Raw genomic sequence first — 22,311 nt, forward strand, 5'->3', positions numbered from 1 at the left:
GTGCCACCCAAATATTTTCTCCACGTGGCTAACACCTGCTTATCTCAGGGAAAGACTAGCCCCTCTGTGTTCCCGATGCATATCTCACAAATATAAACAAAATGGTAATTAAAGATTACCTACCCATGTCTGGATCCTTCTTATGCTCCAGTTTAAAGTCACTAATTCCTATCTCTTATTATAACCACTGGTATGAGGATCATTACTATGCAGACTTGGTTAACTTCATGTTAATGCAACTGGCCAGTCCCTAGCCAGGGGTCTAAACTGTTACCTCGGGCTTCTGGTCTTACACTTATCTTTCAACATTAGCCCCTCATGTTGTTTTTTGTGTGTGGTGATGTACTTGGTCCTAAGTAGAATCCTACTACTAGTAATTTAAGAGCAGGGTTACCTGGGAGAAAAATAATCAATCTCATAACTATGTAGAACTTGCCAGAAAGCCATACCCCTATTCCCTACCATCTCCTCTTGGATCTACAATGTATGTCGTGTCTCCACCACAAAGAATTGCTAAGGAAATATTTCTGTGTTTAGGATGTTGTGTCTGAAAATTATAAAATCAAAGTTGTTTCTATTAGTCAAAGCAGACTATATACAGAGTTGACTCACTTTTCTAACTGTTAATAGAAGAGTGTTTGTCAAAGGTGTTGAAGGCTAAGATGCTGCCCAGAAAAGTACATATGCACAGATTATGAAGCAAATACCATTTGCTGACCACGACAGGGTACAAAGGAGATAAGGAGGAACAGGACCTCCAATCTGTGAGGGACGACAGCATGAGTTCATGACTCAGCTCACACGGAAGAGAACACACAACAGAGAGAACAAAAACTTAGAACGAACCATCCCACATGGGTTCATCATGAGCTGGCCCACCTTTAACCTGGGGGAGCATCCCTAATATGTCCATGTACCTTCTGGGAGTACCATGGACCTCTAGATGCTTGTCACCATCTGGGTTCTTCGTGCTGTAAATGGAGGCTCAGAGAGATCACATCCCTTCACTTCCATGCTTCCTGGCCTTCCCTATCACCCTATCCGTACAAGTTTTCTGTTACTCAGAGGCAGAAGTGGTTTGGGGCAAAATTCCTTGGGGAATTATAAAGAATATTTGCTATTCAAACCCAACATCACATGGAACATATAAAGACTAAGGGTCTAAAGGGAAAGTATTCCAGGGGCACCTGGGTGGCTCAGTCGGTTAAGCATCTGACTTTGGCTCAGCTCATGATCTCATGGTTTGTGAGTTCGAGCCCCACATCAGATTCTACACCAACAGTGTGGGGCCTACCTGGGATTCTCTCTCTCTCTCTCTCTCTCTCTGCCCCTCCCCTACTTGCTCTCTCTCTTTCAAAATAAATAAATAAACTTAAAAAAATAAAATAAAATAAGGGTGCCTGAGTAGCTCAGTTGGTTAAGCATCTGAATTCAGCTCAGGTCATGATCTCATGGCTTGTGGGTCAGGCTCGCATCAGGCTCTGTACTGTCAGCTCAGAGCCTGGAGCTTGCTTAGGATTCTGTGTCTCCCTCTCTCTCTCTGCCCTTCACCTGCTCTCACTCTGTCTCTCTCTCTCAAAAATAAATAAACATAAAAAAATTAAAAATAAATAAGATAAGTAAAATAGAGGGAAAGTGTTTCAAAGGCACCCAGCTGTGTGGAAACCATCTCTCTATCCAGCCCTCACATAAACTGCTGTGAATACTACTTTTCCGAAGAAGCCAACAATATCTTTTAACAGTGGTCTTTCTCCCAACTACAAAACGAAGGCATGTATCTTTGGAGGTACATTTTACTTTACTCTCTGTTCCTCTTTGTTTTACATTTTGAGTTGGTCCATTTGAAGGAGGGCCTGTTGTGAACTTGTTTACTTGCATTCATTTTTCTTGAGGCGGCATACGGAGGAAGAAAATTGCATTCCAATCCCTCTGAAAAGATGTTTATTCTTCATTTCCTAACAGGGGTAGCAAACACTGCAACTATCTCTACAACTGTGGTTCTTCACACTTTTTGGTATGAAACCCCAAGAAAAGCTGATGAAAGCTAAGGATACTAGTCATTGAAAAAAATGCATATAAAATATTGAAAAAAATTTCAGCACTATCACCTTTCCCTTGAAGCCCATCCAAGAAGAGCACAGGTCCATGGGCAAGAGGTTGACAGTCCCCACTTTTCTCTGCTAGCTTTCTTTCTCAGTCTTTCTGTTTTTCTTCTCCAGATCAAGTCTAGACAGAGAACTTTAGTAACGACATGGTGGAAAACTCAGCAGATGAGAGAAGGAAGAGACATTTCAGTCCTGTATTCTACCGACATACACCCTGAGTCTGATGTTCTGCTGAGGCCAAGTCTAACACCTGGTATTTAGAGAGTGTGGTTACACAAATAATCCCAAAGAACAGGGTAGTAAGCAGTCAGTAATCACTGACTAGTCTACCTGTGGGTGAGTTTTTGCACTCACAGTTTCACAGGCTAAAAAAAATTCTTCAGTGGATCTTTTTTTTTTTTTTTTTAATGTTTATTTATTTTAGAGACAGAGATACAGAGCACAAGTGGGGTCGGGGCAGAGAGAGAGGGAGACGGAATCTGCAACAGGCTCCAGGTTCTGAGCTGTCAGCACAGAGCCCGACGCGGGGCTTGAACCCACGAACCATGAGATAATGACCGGAGCTGAAGTCAGACACTCAACCGACTGAGCCATCCAGGTGTCCCAGTGGATCTTTTTGTTTTTTCTAAGTTTATTTATTTATTTGGGGCGGGGAACGGGTGTTCCATGCATGGGGTAGGGGCAGAGAGAGAGAATCCCAAGCAGGCACTGCACTGTCAACACACTGTCAGCATGGAGCCTGATGTGGGGCTCGAACTCATGAATTGCGAGATCATGACTTGAGCCTAAATCAGGAGTCGGATGCTTAAGTGACTGAGCCACCCAGGTGCCCCTTCGGTGGATCTTTGCGTGGCTGCAGCCTTCTCACCGACTGCTCATCATTCAAATGTCACTTCCTAAAAGAGTGGGTTCCTAACCATCCAAAGTAGCTCCCTCACCAATAAAGCCATTCTCCAGCACACAACCCTACTTAAGAGTCTTCAAAATGCTTACCGTTACCTGAGATGATTTTTATTGTTGCTTTTTTCTTGCTAAATGTCTATATACCTAACTAGAATGTAAGTTACACAGGAGGAGAGATTTTGTCTGCAACTTTCTCTGTTATATCCTCAGCATTTCCAATAGCATCTGGCACTCACGAAACATTGTGAGTTGATGAATGTGATGGAACCAGGTTGATGGTCAGAAACATTTTCATCTGTGATTTTTGCATCTGTACTTGTATACAAGTGCGTAGCTCATTACAGGTATTGGAGGAGCTGTGTGCCAAATCCAACAATACTTCCGATGGGAATGTTTCTAAAATGTGCAATTGTTGCTTTATTTCTGCTCTGTCATTTTTCACAGGTTTCAAACGTGTCATAAAACATTATTGGGTCAGGGACCATGCAGGCCACCAGATGGTTGAGAATGATTTATTTCCTTGATTTCAGACTCCTGAAGAAAGATTGCAGGAAGAAAGCCAGTTCTTATCTCTGAGCTTACAGAATATGAAAGATAAAAGGGACCTTGAAGTTCATCTAGTCCAGATCCACTCTTAATTTAAAAACCCATTCTATCTGCCAATGACATGGTTATCTGACCTTGACTTTAATATTTTTAGTGATGAGCCACTCATTATTTTGTAAGAGAACCTGTGTCACAACTGGACGGATTTTGATGAGCAAGGTCTTCCTTCTATTGATTCAAAATTTCCTTCCTGTAATGTCTGGCCCTTGGAGCAACAATGAGCAAGTCTAGTTCCTGTTCTGAATGATGAACTTTGAAATATTTGAAGACATCTAAAATATCTCCCCCTTAGTATCTGCTACTTCAGAATAAGTAACATAAATACCTCCAGCTGTCCCTCACTTGTTCCTCCCTGTTAGACCCCTCCGTCTTCCAGGTGGATGGTCTCTGGGCACTCTTCAATTAGGAAACATGTTCTCCAGGGCAAAGTGGAATTGAGTCTTATTTTTAATGATGGGTTTAATTGTACTTGTACCATAAAGCTACTAAGTGATCCACTTTTGTAAGTCAACTATGCATATAATTATGCACTGTATCATTACCAATACCAGCATCTGTTATTAATTATAAAGTGGAAAAGCAGAGCTACTCTGATATAATGAACCTCCATCTCTGCTGGAAGTCTATCTAAAGAATATCTTGTCACTGGCAATGTCGGCTTGCTGCTGAAAATCTTTTGATGAAAATATGAAAAAGCTTTTAAAATAATCTGGCTTCTCAACTTGCACATGCACAATAATATGGCTTCTATCAATCTCAAAATCCATAGAATAAGTAATTATAGACAGCCTGAATGTAAGGTATTCCATTGTAAATACTACCAGCGGAAATAATCTAAGATAAACTAGTAAAAATGAATGGCATTCTTACAGCAGAAAAAAAAAACCAACAAAACTTATCAAATGTTTAATTGAAAGCTTTTCAACTAAACAAAGCACAAGTGAAGTGAATCTGTCCATATTCAGACTTTATGGGAAGATCTGGCAAATTGATTTGTGTTTTGTCATTCTTATGATCAACATTGGTTATAATCATATTATCAGTATTAATCACTAAAAAGGGTAGAGATTATATATAGTGTTGTAGCCCAATATTTTCCCATACTGACTTGCCACTCCTAAAAACTAACAAATGGATTAAGTTCACACTAGGAAAGTTGATAGGTTTCAACTCACATATACACTTAATACCTATACTGTAATCATCTGTGTTTTTAAAACCTAGTGGTAAGTTATAATGTATCTGAATATCCACAGTTATGTTTGCATTTAATAATATCTTAGAAATATTAAGCATTGTTTTCTGTTCTATGGCACGAACAGGACCTTAGCTATTGAACTTGTTAGCTGGCCATCCTTATTTCAGACTTTCACCTGGAAAAAAAAGATGTAGCATAATCACTAAAGAACTCAGAGACACTGAGCGAATGATTCTTTGATTATCTTTTAAAACAGGCAACCTAGGGGTGCCTGGGTGGCTCAGTCGGTTAAGCAGCCGACTTTGGCTCAGGTCATGATCTCGCGGTCTGTGAGTTCGAGCCCCGCGTCGGGCTCTGTGCTGACAGCTCAGAGCCTGGAGCCTGTTTCAGATTCTGTGTCTCCCTCTCTCTAACCCTCCCCCATTCATGCTCTGTCTCTCTCTGTCTCAAAAATAAATAAACGTTAAAAAAAAATAAATTAATAAAACAGGCAACCTAGATAATTCAGTGGTTTCAACAATTCTTGTTATGAGTTGAGTTGTGTTCCCCACAAAAGCATATGTTGAGGTCCTAATCCCCAGAACCTCAAATGTGGTCTTATTTTGAAATAGAGTCATTGCCGATGTAATTAGTTAAGATGAAGTCATACCGAAAGAGGATGGGCCCCTACTCCAACATGACTTGTGTCTTTATGAACAAGGTGAAATCTGGAGATCTACACAAACAGGGAGAGTTCCATGTCAATATGAAGGCAGGGATTGGGGTGATGCTTCTACAACCAAGGAACACGAAAGATTGTCATCCAACTGCCGGAAGCTGAGGGAAGGACATAGAACAGATTCTTCCTCACACCCCTCAGAAGGAACCAACCTTCCTGACACCTTGATCTCAAGCTTTCTAGCTTTCAGAACCATGAAACAATAAGTATCTCCTGTTTAAGCCACTCACTTTGAGGTACTTTATTACAGCAGCCCTAGGAAACAAATACAATTCTAAATCCCTTAAAAAATCCTTGGCACACTTCTTTGTGGCACTTCAGGGCCCAAAGCACTTTATTTTGGATATGCTTAATGTGGCATAGTCTTGTCCTCTGAGATGAATTCTTTAACAGCCAAAAGCTACTTATACGTAAGCTATAAATACAATGGATCATTTGTGGAGGTAATCTGCCATTTTTCTCAAATAAGTTAATTTACACCATAAACTAATGAAACTGATTTTTGTGCATCTCTACAATTGACTTTGGCAGCCTAAAAGATGTTTTGAACAATAGGATTTTTAGGGAAAGACATATAGCCTCTTGAGATTACTGTTTTGAAATACATAAATATATATATAAATCTGGATGTTCTGTTTTAAAAAAAGTTTTGCTCTTTATCACCATGCTTTATGGTAAGCCGGAGGTTTTCAATGGTGCTTTTGGATACCCAGATGCTTGACTGGAGATGTTATTGGGAAATAATCCCAGCCCCTCAGCCTGAGCACCCTCCCTGCCATCTGATTTACATTTTGAGTTTCCACTCTAGATCAAGACTGCAATAAAATTTTCTGTAATGTGGAAATGTCTTATATCTGCATTGTCTAATACTGAAGCTGCAAGTCTCAAGTGGCTTTTAAGCATTTGAAATGTAGCTATTTGAACTAACGAAATGAAATTTTAATTTAATTTAATTTTAATTTTAATAGCCACATGTAGCTATTGGTGACTGTACTGGATGGTATAGTTCTAGATTTTAATTTGAATTAAGATTCTGCTGCTAACAAAGTTTGAAAATCACCACTACAAAGGAAGGAATAGGAAAGCTTCTGCTAACAAAGGAATAACTGGTTATTCTGAAAATTTTTCCCAGAAAACGCAGATAGGCAACTTTCTTGGGCATGTGAGGATTGATTTTAAACCCAGTGAGCATCTAATTTCTTTAAATCAGCTAACTAAAACTAATATCGCTGATCATTAGCCAGTAGGGGGAACTGAAGAGTAGAGGACAACGTTTTCCCTGGAGAGTGGGATTTTTTTTCCCTACATATGTTTTCGTCTCTGTGGAGGCCCTAAAATACATAGTCTGTTCAAGAACTCCGAACCTTGTCTTCTGAAATATTCAGAGTTCTTTATACACTCCGCATGCACCTGTTTCCAAAGGATCCCTAGGAGGCAAGAGAACTTGGTTCTAGACAATACGGTTTAAAATCCAATTGATTCTAAATCTAGTCTTCCCCAATTCCTTTTTTGTTTAACTTCTTTTTTAATGTTTATTTATTTTTGAGAGAGACAGAGTGTGAGCAGGGGAGGGGCAGAGAGAGAGGAAGACACAGAATCTGAAGCTGGGTCCAGGCTCTGAGCTGTCAACGCAGAGCCTGGTGCAGGGCTTGAATTCACAAACCACGAGATCATGATCTAAGCCGAAGTTGGACGCTTAACTGATTGAGCCACCCAGGCACCCCCTACCCCCCCACCGATTTCCTTTGTTAACACATGATGATTTTATACTGATTTTTAGTGCTATCCTGTTTCTCCACAAATTAGAGAATAATTTTAAGGGCCTTTATATTTAGATAGAAGAGGAAAATTTCATTGGCAAATTGTTGATTCTTTACCTAAAAGTCATTATAAGAAATCTTGTATGCATGATAAGTTCACAACATATGGCCTTACCTCTTGATAAAGGTCACTGAGATCTTCCTGGTGGGCCTGTTTGGAACATCCTGGGAATTCCCTAACACAACAGGAATCTGGGGGCCAGTCCATCTCTGTCATTTCCAGCCAGTCGGTGAAGTACACCACCCCACAGCATTTAAACTGCAAAAGAATGACTGGTCAGGCTCAGCAACTACAAAAATATTTTCTTAACTTACAGAAGATTAAACGTTAGATTTCTTAAATTTTTGTACCCAGAGCCAAACTCACCTCTCTCATTACCTAACGATGTGTGTACATTCTACGTTGATGACAAAAATGCGGCCAAGGACCCTATAATGGAACACTTCGAACAATAATGCTCATAACACATGCAGACAGATCAGGCATGGCTGAATCTCTCCACAACTGTATGGCCCTCCATAAGTGATCATTCAGCAGCAGACTGAACATTCACAGTAACAAAATCATTAGCAAGAATCCTATATTTACCATTAAAACTTTAGCTACTAAAGAACAGTTGATCCATCTATTTGCATATCACCTGGTTTAACTAATATAACTGCTTAATATTTTCAGACATTAAATTACAAGTTTCCATTATCTCTGTAGAAAGAGTTGTTGACCAAAAGTCCACATCGCAAAGATTACCCAACTTGGATTGATTAACCACTAAATTTTCAAAAATTGTTCAAAACATAAACACAGGTTTGGACAACAAATTTTTATTTAACTGAATGAGAATCTTGAAATAAAGTATCATATTCTAGCACCATGATCTCAGAAGAAACGATATGCCTTTAGCTTGAATAAAATTGGATTGAAGGAAAATTACTGTTGTCTTTTGTGTCTTTTTATCTGATTTCACCAAGGATTAGCAAAAACTTTTTCTGGTGAAAGTTTAGAAACACTGCTTAAGGATATATGTAGATTAGATTCAGAATAATTAACTATGATAATTTTCTGCCCTTGGATAGAGGGAGTTACTCTTCCCTACGGTCAAAAACAAGGACTCCTGGCAATCACTGAAAAGAACTTTGCCAAGAGTGACTGGCTCTGCAAATTATGTAGCCCAACAGACCAATCTGTGTGCAGGATTAACACCGTATCATAAACTAGCACCATCCAGCATTCAAAATCCAACTAAAATCATCTATGAGGAATTTTGAACTTCTCATGTAAAATGAAACAAGGAAAATACTAAAAACCATTTCACACTTTTCCTTTTGCCTAAGTAACTAATTAAAAAAAAATCTTCAGACTATTGTAAATGATGAATTACTGATGCCACGAGTAATACTAAAATTTTCTGAGAAACATTTTTTATATTTTTAGTACTTTCCTTTTATAAACTTGTTCTAAAAGCTACAGATATACCATAAACATCATAAATTAAGTCAAACATAATTTGACATCATATATTTTACAAAAGGCCTTGAGTAGCCATAAAAAACATACGTAGTAAAAAGACTTCACTTTCTAAAAATCATAAACTACTATATTTCCAAGGCAGGCTTTTTCAATTCTTGCACTCAGAGAAAACCCACTTCTCTCGTTTCCTAAGGACATGTGTTTTTCTATGTTGACGACAGAAGTACAGTTCTTGGAACTCAAGCTCTGTCCACAATAGAACAGCCCATTTATCTGGCCTGGTCAGGAAATGAGGTGCTCCACAGAAATGACTTTTCCAAATAACTGAAGCATACCATGTTCAGTGCCAGATATATTTTTTAATATTAATAAGTCACTGAGTCATTTTTTTTTCTTTTTACATAGTTGTTTTTCTTTGTCAACAGGAGATACTAAATCGGTAATGAAATTTTCCCTGAGAACTCCCCTAAGTGGTCCCTCCACGACACTAGGCATGACTGGTCTACCTCTTCTCATGGTTTTCTCACCACCTTTAAAACCGCATTATTGAGAGAGGGCCACTCTTGCTAGCATCCTGTGAAACTGGAAAATACCACCACCACTTTACATATAAAGAAAGGTTCTGACGGGCCAAGTAACTTGCAGAGACCAGTATGTGGCAGGAGCCTATTTATTCCAAAGCCTGTACTCCAACCATTAAGTTAAAATAAATAAGTAAATACACCTTTAAAAATGAGTTTTTAAAAAATATATGAAATAAAGATCACTAAGGCTTGAGTGAGAGTCCACTAAAATGAGGTACATGCATAGAACTGCACTGAATGAGGGTCAGAAAAACTGGGGCCCCACCAGGTCACTTTTAGCTCTACAATTTATTTTGGGAGAGGGGTGTTATGGGCTGAAATGTGTTCTCCCTTCCCAAAATTCACCCCAAAATGTGACCACATTTGGAGATAGGACCTTTACAGGTGTAATTAAATTAAAAGAAGGTCATAAAGGTGGCATCTACTCCCATATGACTTACATCCATATAAGAAGGGGAAATCTGAACACAGATACATACAGAAGGAAGACGACGTGAAGACACAGGGAAAAGACTGCTGTCTACAAGCCTGGGAGAGAGGCCTCAGAAGAAGTCACCCCTGCACCCCTCGATCTCAGACTTCCAGCCTTCCAAACGGTGAGACGACGCATTTCTGTTATTCAAGCCCCCAGTGGTAACTTATTATGGCCATAGCCCTAGCAAACTAACACATAGGGGCTTTAAAAGACTCTTTCGGGGTGCCCAGAGATCTTTGCCTTCTCCTTTCGGGTGAACTGGGCCTATGATACAGAGGAGGGAACTTACCAGGCAACAAAGCTAAAAACATGTACTATCATTACTTCGTCTACCTAAGTAAAGCCCCTCTTTGTGCCACTGGGAAAAAACTCACCTTGCTTTCTAGCCTGTTTTATCTTGGTCTACATCAGAAATCCCAGAACATAAGGAGCTCTGGACAGCTTCCACCCAGGGCAGTAGCTGAACACATCTTAACATAAATTCCCTAAGGCCTCACCTTTTTTCCCTTCACGTTGCCTTTAGTACAAATGAACAGTAAACAAACAAAGTCAGGAAGCATTTAAATAAATAGGAAATCTGTGTCACTATGATAATTTTCACCATCTCGACAACTGTGACACAAGGAGCCAAATTTGGAGATTATCCTGTACTTGAACCTCTGCCCATATTCCAGACAGAGGAACTGAGCAGAAAGCTGGATATCTATCATGGAAGACGCTGCCTCTCACATGAGTTGTGGCCCAGCTCTAAAGGAAACGAAAGGAAACAGGTATACTTGGTCACCCCAGCATCTCCAATCACAAGAAAACTGCGTGGGCAGAGAGCTTGGTTTGAAGCAAGATCAGCGGTTAACTTCAAGTCACCGAATTTTAAGCATCTAAATATAGTCTGTGTTTGAGAAGATGATATCCATGGGGCTTTATGGAAGTTGGGTAAGAAAAGCTGAAAGCGTCTGTGCTTTGTAATGCTATAGTTAATAACCTTGAGCTAAATGAGATCAAGCTTAAGATCCCATTTATTCTTCTCAACAATCCAAGGAGGCAGGTCATTTTATTATCCCTATTTTACAGGTGAGGAGACTGAGGCTAAAGAAGTTAAGTAAATGAGAGAAGCTCATGTAATATTAAGGAGCAGAGCCAGAATCTGAACCAAGATCTGACTAGAAAGCTCATGCTTCTTAAAAAAAAATGTTTATTTCTTTATTTTGAGAGAGAGAGAGCATGAGGGAGGGGGAAAGAGAGAGAGAGAGAGAGAGAGAGAGAGAGAGAGAGAGAATCCCAAGCAGACTCCATGCTGTCAGCACACAGCCTGACACAGGGCTCCTTCCCATGAACTGCAACATCATGACCTGAGCTGAAATCAAGAGACGTTCAATTAACCGGCTGAGCCACCCAGGTGCCCCAAAGCTTATGTTCTCAATGATATACTGATGCTTAATTCCCCAATAAGAACCATTATTTTTTTAAAAATTAACTGTTTAAAAATAAAGACAGCCCTAAAGGTTGTGAAAAATTATGTATTCAAATAAAACTTGGATATATATCAAGAAACTCTCATAAAACTTCACAGTAGGTTAGCAACATGGCTCTTAAGAAATTCTTAAAATATATGTGAAGCATGTGAAATGAAGGGAAAAATGGTACACACAGGAAGAAAAGAAGGGCATGGAGTTACTTAAGGTATTTCTCAGTAAAGAATTCCACCCAGGGTAACTGAATCATAGGCTTCACTTTTCAGCACAGAGAAAATGACCAAAGCCAAAGCTTTGAACATTTGTTTTGAAAGTGTGCCATTTATTCCATACCCTCTGCCTCAGACACTGTAGCACTTACCTCTCTCTGGAAAAAATTCCAAGCGTGGGTAAGCCACCGGTATCTAGGTAAGCCATAATTTGTCATTCTGGCTTTCAAAGTGACCATGTCTGACCACTGTACTGGAACCTGGAGATAACAAACAAAATATCAACAGCTGGAACACACAAACACACACATACAGGAACACAAACGTTCACATATTCATAAATACAATCACTCACAGACTCATACACACACTTGGAATGTATTGCAATTAACAGATGCTATTTTAAACTTATATTTGTGGCCTAAATTAAGCTCAAGGTTATTAGCTACATATTAAACAATCTCTATGTGTAGATGTTTGCAGTAAATGAGGAAGTTCTTTACATTAAGCAAAGGAAAGAAAAGCAAAATCATTTAATGCTAATATCAAGCATTAGAAAGTCACAAAACAAGCAGTTTACTGTATATCCTACAGATCCAGCTAAAGAGCTCCTCATAACAAATGATCTTTGCCCAGAAAAGTCCTCTGATTTGATTTCAGAATGCTATGGAGTTGGTCTTTGAAGTGACTGCAGATTATAGCACTAAAATAATGGGATAAGAATTAAGAAGGAAAAGAATTCAGTTCAAGTCAAGCTTCACTATGGATTAAGTGTGTAACTATCTTTCCAAACATTGGGTTTCGGGTGCATGCTAGAATTTTAGAAAGAAAACCTCTCAGATTAAAGCGCTTTTTGTGCTTCTTGCCCCCAGTCACCTAGCACAGTCTCCCTTAACAGAGTGTTTAATCATGACAGCTTCAGGTACACAACCCAACAGTTGGCCAGAAACCTAGTCAGCATATCATGCAGTGCTTTATCTACAATGCCAGAGGAGAAACTGATGCATACACATCATAGCCTCACCACACATGTGGTATTAGGTTTACAATACGTAACTGGGAAACTGGACAGATATCCATATCCGATCTATCGGGTAATACAGGCCAAACTTAGCCAAACGAGCTTGACGCTAACTCAAGATTAGGACTGTTTTGAAATCTTATTTTTAAAAGACAGTAATACCAATAGAAGTAGTTTCAAAATTCCTGACCACAGAAATTCTTCATTGTTTTCCTTTGTTACTTTTCTTTTTTAATACTTGGAAATGTGCATATAAAAGGAAACATGCCAACACTGGGGCACACAACTCTGTTCCCCCCGAAAAATGGTCTGACCAGGTATACTCCATGTTCGCACGGTTTCGACATATTTCAGGTAACTAAACCAAAACTCAGGCTACTCACTATAAGTTATTATTTCATATGCTTTTGAACATAATATACATAGAAAGGAAATAAATTCTCTAGAAATTTGTAATCTGAAACAGTTAATATTATTGATTTTTCTAGAGAAAGAACGAATAGGAGGTAACTATGTATAAGCAACAGAAATAACAGGGAAACAGACTGACGTCAAATCTCTTGATTTGGTTATCAGAATAGTCTTATTTTAAATTTTATTTTACAAAATAAATATAAGTTGTTTCCCTCTTGTGACCACAATCAATCTGAGACCAAATATGGCAAGAAACAGAGATCACTGAGGTTCTGGCACAACATACCGTGATTTGGCCATAAAGGAAAACACACAGTTATTGGCTCCTTGCATGGAACAGCTAAGAGCACAAAGCCCATTCTATGCAAAGGCTGGGTTCTGCAAAATTTGGCAGCTAATAAACTTTAATGGCACTTTTCTTTCACACTGCTATTAGAGCAAAAGCAATAAAAAAAATTCTGACAAACTTTTTTTCCAAAGAACCATTTTCCACGTTTCTCTTTTAAACAGCCCAAACAGCCCCTGCTCTATCCTGATGACTTAGTGGGGAAGATTTGAATAAGCAAACAGTGATGTACGCACTCAACTGAAATGGCGGTGTGCATCCATATAGTACCACTATGACACCAAGAAGGTATGTGGCGACTGTCCCTTAACACAACAGAAGAAAGTATCTTCTAGAATTAGATTATATTAGAATCAAAACAGTTACTTTCACATACCTTAAATTAATTCATTTCATATTTGTTATAACTTGGGAGATTTATCAAATATCAGTATGACATAAAAACTATACAAACCATTTTAAAATCCATAGAGAGCAAACTTATTTCTAAAAACCTTTAATTATCAAAAAGAACATGATCAAAAGCTGAGCTGACGGGATCAGAGGTTAATTATACAACTACTATCTATTGCTTGAATGTCAAGAAGATATATGTATCTTGGGAAGAAAGAAAAAAATTGGAAGAGAACATCTCTTTATCAATAAAGCATAGAAACTGAGTCTGGAAGAACTACTCTTTCACTCCCCTAAATATACAATGTTTCTAGGGATGGAGTGAAAACGTGATTCTCAAAGACAGCAAGAACATTCCTATTTTAATAGGAGATTTCGTTTTAAAGAAAGTTTTTAACTTTCTTAAAATTAGTTAGAACCTGCCCTGACTTTTCAATTTTTAACAGAAAAAAAAAATCATCGTAAATTCTCTCTTCTTACTAAGAGCTGTCAGACAGGGGAAGCACTACTGTTTTCGGAGGGGTTCAGAGAGGCGGTTGTGCCAAAGCATCGTTTACATGCAAATTAGCATATGCAAAGGACCCATTAGTCTCTAATTACCGCTTAGGATTCAAAACAGTCTCACAGGACAGTAACAGATTCACCACAGAATCTTCAACAACTGTATCGGTACCAAAACACGTCTATTTTATTACACAACTGCTGAAATGCCTCTCTGAAATAAATACAAAATAACCTCTCTCTTTTTAAAAGCTCTTAAATGTTAAAATGTTGAGGATTCACCTGGGGAACTTGTCACAAATGTGGATGCCTGGTGCCTGCCGTTTCTTCCTCTGCTTTCCCCTCTATTCTGGCCTAGTGCCCTATAATGTGCATTTTAAAGACTGCCCTGGGTGACTCCTGCTGTAGACAGTCCAAGGACTACTTGTTGAAAAACATCATCTTCCTGAAACAGAATTACTCCAAGATGCTCGCAGTGGAAAAATCTGGCCTGCCACCATGAAAACAGCCAGCAATCAAATATGCAGAGATGTTCAACCTCATTGGCGATAAACGCACCAATTTTCATCAATGACGTGGGCAAACGTTAAAAAAGTAATAATGCCTAGTGTTGTGCAAGGGTGAGGAGCAAGTGATTAACCAAGCAAGACTGGTAAAATCTGAAGACAGAGACTCTGACCCTTGTTCCTTCTCTCATTCATAGCTATAAAAGTTTGTTTCAGTTGATAAAATGAAAGAAAAAAAATGCTTCAGAGCTATTTTCAGGTAGCCAAGTCTCAAACTAGCAGAGAGTTTCTAGGCTGAAGTAAACACACAGCAACTCCTCAAATATAATTCTTAAAGTAGAAGATGGCTCAGCTTGTTGCGAATAGAAGCTGCATGCTTCCTATTCATCAGCATACAGCTGCAGTGGGCATTTTCTGAGGCTTACATGTAGATTTCCAAGCTCTCCCAGATCCTGTTGCAAACACAAATCTTTCCTATTACACACTCAGAAGTTGGCACAATTATTTTAGGACACCTATTATTTGTAGTCTGTTGTATCCATGTTTAAGCAACCTGTGGAATTAAAGACATATAGTACAGCAAATAAAACATTACAAATTATGATTTGGAACTATGCTTTAGACACAGACAAGAAAATGTTAATTTTCAGAGGTATGGGGACCATCATTGTTATCATATAGTATAAACATTCAAATTAATAATCATGTGCCTAAATAACTCCAAAGTATGTGATTTAGAAGTCTGCACTAGAGATTGTCCAGATTGTAACTGTATCCCACTTTGAACTCACCATAATCTCCTGTTCATACGTCCAAACACCGCAAGCCAGTTCCACACAGAAAATGACGAGCAAACTTCCAAAGTACTGTAGGAGAACAAACAGTTAATGCTGTTAGGATAGAATCAAAACGAGATGCAGTCATTAGACACAAGCTAAATATTATTCAGCATTGTTTATCCAGTGGACAAGAAAACAGAGGCATATAGTCAAGAAGCTCCCTTGGGAGTAGATGGGAGACGTGTCAGCAAATTTAGAGAAATCTGCAGACAACGTCCAACAACTCACGTACATGGGCCGTTTGGCTGGTGCTCTATTTTATCAAGTACTTTCATGATGAATTCACTCAAACACCTTGTGAAATGGATAGGACTACCTCATTTTATAAGTGAGAAAATAATGCAGAAAGTAGGCAGTGCGATTTGCTCAAGAATGTGTACAGCGAATTCTGGAGGGCTAAGACCCTCGCAGTTGTGTCCCTTAAGCCATACCTCGACACCTCTCCCATTGTGGAGGTACCGTTGCAGAAATAGGAGGTAAGAGTGTGAGAAAGAAAGGGCTATCTAAAAGCTCTCTTCACTAAATTCCAGCAGAAATAAAACAATACCAGCGCTTTCTGCATCTTACGTCACTGGGTCAGGGTGGGGGGTCCCTGGCAGTGATGATTAGTGATTAACCCCCATTACTAGAATGACATTTCCCTTACGGGCAGGAACTTTACTGTGTCCCTTGTTACAAAGCAGGTGCTCAATAAAGATTTGTTATATAATAGAATAAATGAAAACAAAGCAGAGTGATATCACTGTAAGAGACTGGGAGCTGCCTTGGACTGGGTGATCTCTACGAAGGTGATTTTTAGGAAGAGTCAGTAATGACAAGAAGGCAATGCTGATAAGATTCGTGGAAAAGCAATCCAGGAAGGGGAACTATTAAGAGCAAGGTCACCTTTCTGAGCACGCTACTTCGTTAAAAATTCCCTGGTAACTGGAGTACAGAAGGAGGCAGGGTGGGTACAGGGAGTGTAAGTAGACCACGATGAGGAGCGTAAAGAGCCAGATCTTCATGGGCAGTAAAAAGGATTTTGGCTTTTATTCAAAGTGGAATCAAAATCCAGCGGCATGTGACAAGATCTGACGTACATTATAAAAACATAATTCTGGCTGTTTTGTAAAAAACGACCTGCAGGAAAGCAAAGGTGTGATAACAAAAAAAATTGCTAAATAAAACAATTGCTGAGCTAGCATGGTAGCAGGGATGGGCTGATACAGGATTGTGAGCCATCAACACTTGAGCACTGAGCTTCTTTGCTCATCATTTTTGCCAAGAAAGGGGAGGAGGAAATAAGAAATCTCGAAAACTGAGCTGATTTTCTACTACTTCCAGGATATATCCCTGTTATTTAAAGACATCAGTCACTGCTACTAGTTTTAATTTGCTTCTTTCATATAAAAAAATAAAGAATATGTAGCTGCGTAATCTCGTAGATCATAACATGGTTTGAAAATAAAAATTGGTTCAAAAGATAAAGTGATATTTGTTAAGGTATTCCATTTTAGCACTTTTGTTTTCAATATATGCAGTACTCCTGGTCAGCATCAATCTACTCAAATCTCATTGCCTTACTTTAAAGATTTTAGCCTTACAATGATGATCAGAAGAAAGTTTGTGAACACAGTACTCTAAGTCAGTTTTTCTGTAAACTCTCTTTCATGGCTTACTTAAGAGATTTCTAGACACGAACAATACTACATTTTCCCCTTATGTTACAAAGAGCAAATATTCAATAATTGTATACTAGATCAATTTTTTCTACGTTTGAGAAGACCCTGCAAGAGAGTAAGACTCTAGAGAAAAATTATACCATGGGATATTCTTGTTTTCTCAAATCTGTAATCTAATAAACTCTTTTCAAAATTGATGTTAGGTTACAATGAAGACCAAAGCAGCCCTGAAAAGCAAGACATCTCTAAAATAAAACATAGACATGGACACTGTTGCTTGTCAGGAGATAACCTTACTTTGCCTTGCAGATCACCAGGCAGATTTCTGGATTGATTTTATATCCTTTTAAATTCCATTTGAGTCGCTTCTCTTGTTTCTTGCCTCCTGGAGTCACTGGCCAGTGAAGGGCCAGCAGAAGGGCCCCAAGCACAGAACCCAGGGCAAAGTGCCCAGATGTAAGCAATACTTGTAATACCTGGGTAACTGTGCCAGGCCTATGGATCCAAACAGTGTAGTAACTACTCACACGCCAGCACCTCTGATTTCTTATGGTGAGCATTACAATGGGCTAGCAACATGATGACCTAAGCATCTCCAGGAATACATAAATAAAGCCTATATAACTAAAACAATTGCTTATTAAAAACTCAAAACTGAGATTATCTATCATGAGAAAGAAGAAGTCCACATAAGTTGGACACTGCTTTAACTCTGGGAAAACTCTAAAATTATTTTATCTTTTCAGATTTCCAATGATGTCACTGGATGCAAGTTCTTTCATATAAAACAATACTTCTGTCTTTATTCTACTTATACTCGGGAGCACAGATTTATTTCAGCTTCAGATTGAAAACGCACATTTCATCAACATTGTAAAACCTCCTTGAACTAAATTAAATCTAAAATTTAATTCAAATTATACATATATATGTTGTTGGTTTTTTTTTTTACAAACAACGTTGCAGCCTCATGGTCAGATGTCTTTGCTTTGTTGTCATTGTATTGGCCTCACACATCTAGTCTTCTAATTCCAAGGAAAATGTTAAATGCCAAATCCATTGTGAACACAACAAAGAGAGATCAACCCCATTTACTCCTACTTTTTCTTTTTCGGTGAGCTCTGAGTCTTAGATGGTCATCCTCAGATTGACTATTGACCAGAGAATCCCTCTGCCAGTATTTTGTTTAAGGGCTGGACCTGAGTGAGGCATCTGCTAATCCATAATTTCAACAGAACAAAGGTAGCAAAGAATAAAGCAATGGCTCCTGCTGACCTTTGCTATGGTATGAAGTGCACATACGTGTCACATTTCACTAAAAAGCCCTCCATTGTCCTCGACAGTATTGGGAACATGTGCATATCTCCCCTGACGGCGTTAGCCTGTGTCTCTCCTGCACGTCTACATCTACCATCCCCCTGCACATGCCTGGGTGAGGTGGTCTGCGCCAATCTAGTTTGCAGACCAACCAGCTACTCTCATCTCCTTCCTGAAACTTGAGAAGAGCTCAGAATTTGGAGTCGGAAGACTGAAGTTCAAACCCAGATCTGAACACACTCTGTGACCTCTGGCAAATCATTAAACTGGCCTGACTTCAGTTTGCTCATCTGTATGGTCAAGATGAAATAAAGCCTTCTTTGCTATTATCATCAAGGTTGATGGGAGGGTGGTTTGAAAAATGTCTTAATTTTAAATTTGCAAAACATTATACAAATGTTATTCTGAACCAGTGTGTGAAATGCAATCCAATATTGACTTGTCCTTCCTTGCCGTAGAGGAAGTGCATTACCTACAACGTGACCCGTTTTTTTCCTCATTATGGTTCTCCAGTATTTCCTCTCTCGTTCTTTACCACTTTGCTTTTCTCCTTCCCTCCATGTATGGCAGGGTTCCCACTGTGGTACATCAGGCCTCAGAGGCTTTGGCTTTTAAACCAGTGAGGTGCTTCACACATAAGACACAGTGCTCATTAACTATTTGATTATTGGTTCTGCCTGGCAGGGATCTAGTTCTTTTTTTTTTTAAGTTTGTTTATTTTGAGAGAGAGAGATAGAGCACAAGCAGGTGAGGGATAGAGAGAGAGGGAAAAAGAGAATCTCAAGCAGGCCCCGCACTGTCAGCAAGGAGCCCAACATGGGGCTCGAACCCACGAACCTTCAGATCATTACCTGAGCAGAAACCAAGCGTTGGACGCTTAATGGACAGAGTCAGCCAAGCGCCCCTGGCAGGGATCTTGTTCTTAAACATTATCTTATGCCCCGTACCTGAGCAGTACCTGTCACACAGCAACTAGTCAATAAATGTTTGGTGGGAATAATAGTTTACCAATGAAAAAGACCAATTTCAGATTTCCTTGAGATTCTCTAATTCGAACTGTTTCCTGTTGACGTTTGACTCCCCTTGACTTCTGCTTACACATTTAAAGAAATTTTAAATGTTGCCTTTCTGTTTTACTATGGTCTTTTTTTGTGGGTTACTATATGATAATCCGGTGTGCCTTTAAACAATTGGGACGATTTAATGAAGCTAAATGAGAGGAGCTTTCCTCAGCTACCAACAACTGAACATTTTCGACAAATGAAGAATGTGAAGCTGTGTGTTTATACAAAAAAAAAAAAAAAAAAAAAAAAAAATTCAGAATGCGATCATTTGCATGACAAACTATTTTATTTGCTTTAAACCTGATCCAATACAGAGTTCCTTAAAATAGCTAAGTTCATCTACTGTAACTCAACCAAAATTTGTGTTCTATGGATAAGCTTTATCTCTCAGCATATGTTCATGAAAAAAAGAAAACTGCATCAAATAAGGCAAGCGGGCAATAGGACACGCACCCCCAAAATATGCAATTAATTAGTGACTTTTTTTAACCAAATCTCTCAGGCTGAGGGTAATTACTGTCAGCTAAGAACTGAGAGCCCTCCCTAGGTTAGATAAAAGAAGATCAAATAAAACACTGTATGTGAAGTTGCTTTGTTGACTCTTTCTAAACGAGACAAATGAGAAGAACATGGGATCTGAAATAAAATAGACTTGGCCTCCAGATTCTGGCTCATGTACGTATCAATTGGATGAATGTGGGCAAACCACTAAGCCTCAGTTTCCTCATTTGTAAAATGAGAATGTTAAAAATAACCTTGCGGTGTTGTGCTAAGGATTCAATCAGGTAAAGTGTTCTTGGGTTGTAAACACTCCCTAAATAGCAGCTATTAGTAACCGTACCATAGCACCTAGTAGAGTATAAACTCAATGAGGACAAGACGTATCATTCTGGCTTAAATACTTAACATACTGACTGGGATAGTGCACGTACTCAAGGCCTATTTCTTGAGTAGATGTGCTAGGATCAGAGGAGGATGGTGAATAACATGATTCATTTCCTTCTATCAGCGGCACTCCCACTAAAGGATGTCTAATCCTACAAGCTATTTGACAAAATCTTTACTGAAATCCCTATCTAATGCGAATATAGCTGGTATTTTTCCAAACATCTCTATTAGGAAGCCAAGGAGGAAGTAGTGGGTGGGGAACCCAACTTCTCTTTAAAAAGGACTGAAATCAAGTTGTTATTTTAAACTAAGATTGGCCACAATATCCACAATATGGGAAGAATGGCATAGGGTTAACCACTCCCTTTGTCCACTGGAAATATTTGAGGAGGAAGAGAAGGACATCAAATCCCACCTTCCTATTTAAGCCCTTGGTGACTTGTGGGTAAATGCATCCCCCAAGAGAAACAAAGGAGAGTTATTCCTCCCTATTAAAGGTTATTTCATCTCATTATATGTATACAGACAAAATAGTAAAATCTCAAGGAAGTCCTTTCCTAAAAAAACATTTATTTATAAAAATGATTTGGTTCCCTGATACCATCCACCCCAGGATTTCCCCCTAAAGAAAGCAGATTAATAAATACATGTCCCTATCCCTTCTCCCTCCTGAAATTTCACTAAAAAAAAGGGGAGGGGCATTTTTTTTTAAAAAAGGTATATTCCCAGAGGTAAAGGAAAAGGAGATAGCAACAAGCATAGTTTGGAAATGTAAAAATTTATCAACAGTCCCCCAAAAGCTGAGTCGTAACCTAGTGGAGAAATTTGAAAACAACAGGGTCCCCCAAATGCTCAGATATTGGCAGCTGGGATACCACTGAAAGTGGATGAAGGTAGAGCTAAAGAATGACTTGTTGCAAACCTGTTTAGGAAGAAGTGAGACCCCTCAGGTCCCTTTCCCCACACCAGGTAGCTGGGTGACTACCCAACCCCACCCATACGGAAGTTGGGGATATTCATTCATGTCTGGAGACAGTAAAACAGAGTGTCAGGACTAGGGACACTGGATACAGTAGAGGATAAAGTACCGTACTAAAAAAAAGAATTGAAGTTCAAATTTACACACCTTTTCCACAAAGGTTCAAAACTCCAGTCGAACCAAAATAAGCATTGGCTTTCTCAGTAGAATACCGGAAGCAAAAGGGCAGTGGAGGAATGTCCTCAACATTCTAGGGAAAAAATGATTTCTAACCTATAATTCCATAGCAATCAAAATTATCATGAAAAGGCAAATAAAGCCATTTTTAGCCGTATAGGCTTCAAAAAATTGTCTCCTCTTCAGCAAACAACTGAAAGATGTGCTTCCTAAAATGAGAGACTGAACAGAAAATGGCAATGACTTGGAATCCAAAAAACAGGGATCTAAAATAAGAGAGAGACAAAGTAAATCCCAGAATGGTAGTAAAGGGATAGCCCATGATGCAAAAGCTTCAGTGGGCCTAGACTGGAGCATGTCTAGAATGTTCTGAGAGAGATTTCTTAAAAAAAAAAAATTGATAGAATGCCCCAAATATTTGGACATATAAAGAGAACAGTTATACCAGAGGGAGTTTAGAGTTGAATTACACAGAAATACATAGAAAATAGAGTTATTAATTCCAAGAAAAACAAAGTATTATTCCAGAAAGAAAAATTAAGCCCAGTACTTTCCTGGCCCAGCTGTGAATAGTATTTACATAGTCCTAATCCTAAGCACTGATCTATCCAGAGTTATGACACGTCCGTGTTGAGATATGATAGGAA

At 38.9% G+C, this 22,311-nt stretch overlaps 1 protein-coding gene across 4 annotated transcripts in view; it reads right to left on the minus strand.

Moving 5' to 3' along the window:
* Window positions 1–22,311, minus strand: part of TSPAN12 (tetraspanin 12) — a 64,982-nt gene that overhangs the window by 13,966 nt on the left and 28,705 nt on the right. For 3 of the 4 annotated variants that reach the window (XM_060632970.3, XM_060632972.3, XM_081795059.1), the window contains 3 exons: window positions 15,531–15,605; window positions 11,711–11,818; window positions 7,466–7,609 (listed from right to left, as the gene is read on the minus strand). In XM_060632970.3, the coding sequence (XP_060488953.1) occupies window positions 7,466–7,609; window positions 11,711–11,818; window positions 15,531–15,605 (327 nt within the window). Of the gene's footprint in view, window positions 1–7,465; window positions 7,610–11,710; window positions 11,819–15,164; window positions 15,271–15,530; window positions 15,606–22,311 lie in introns of those variants that run through there. The other variant, XM_081795060.1, reaches the window with a different exon arrangement.

Source organism: Panthera onca, chromosome A2, assembly GCF_046562875.1.
Source record: "Panthera onca isolate mPanOnc1 chromosome A2, mPanOnc1 haplotype 2, whole genome shotgun sequence".
In the NCBI taxonomy this organism is placed as follows: Eukaryota; Metazoa; Chordata; class Mammalia; order Carnivora; family Felidae; genus Panthera; species Panthera onca.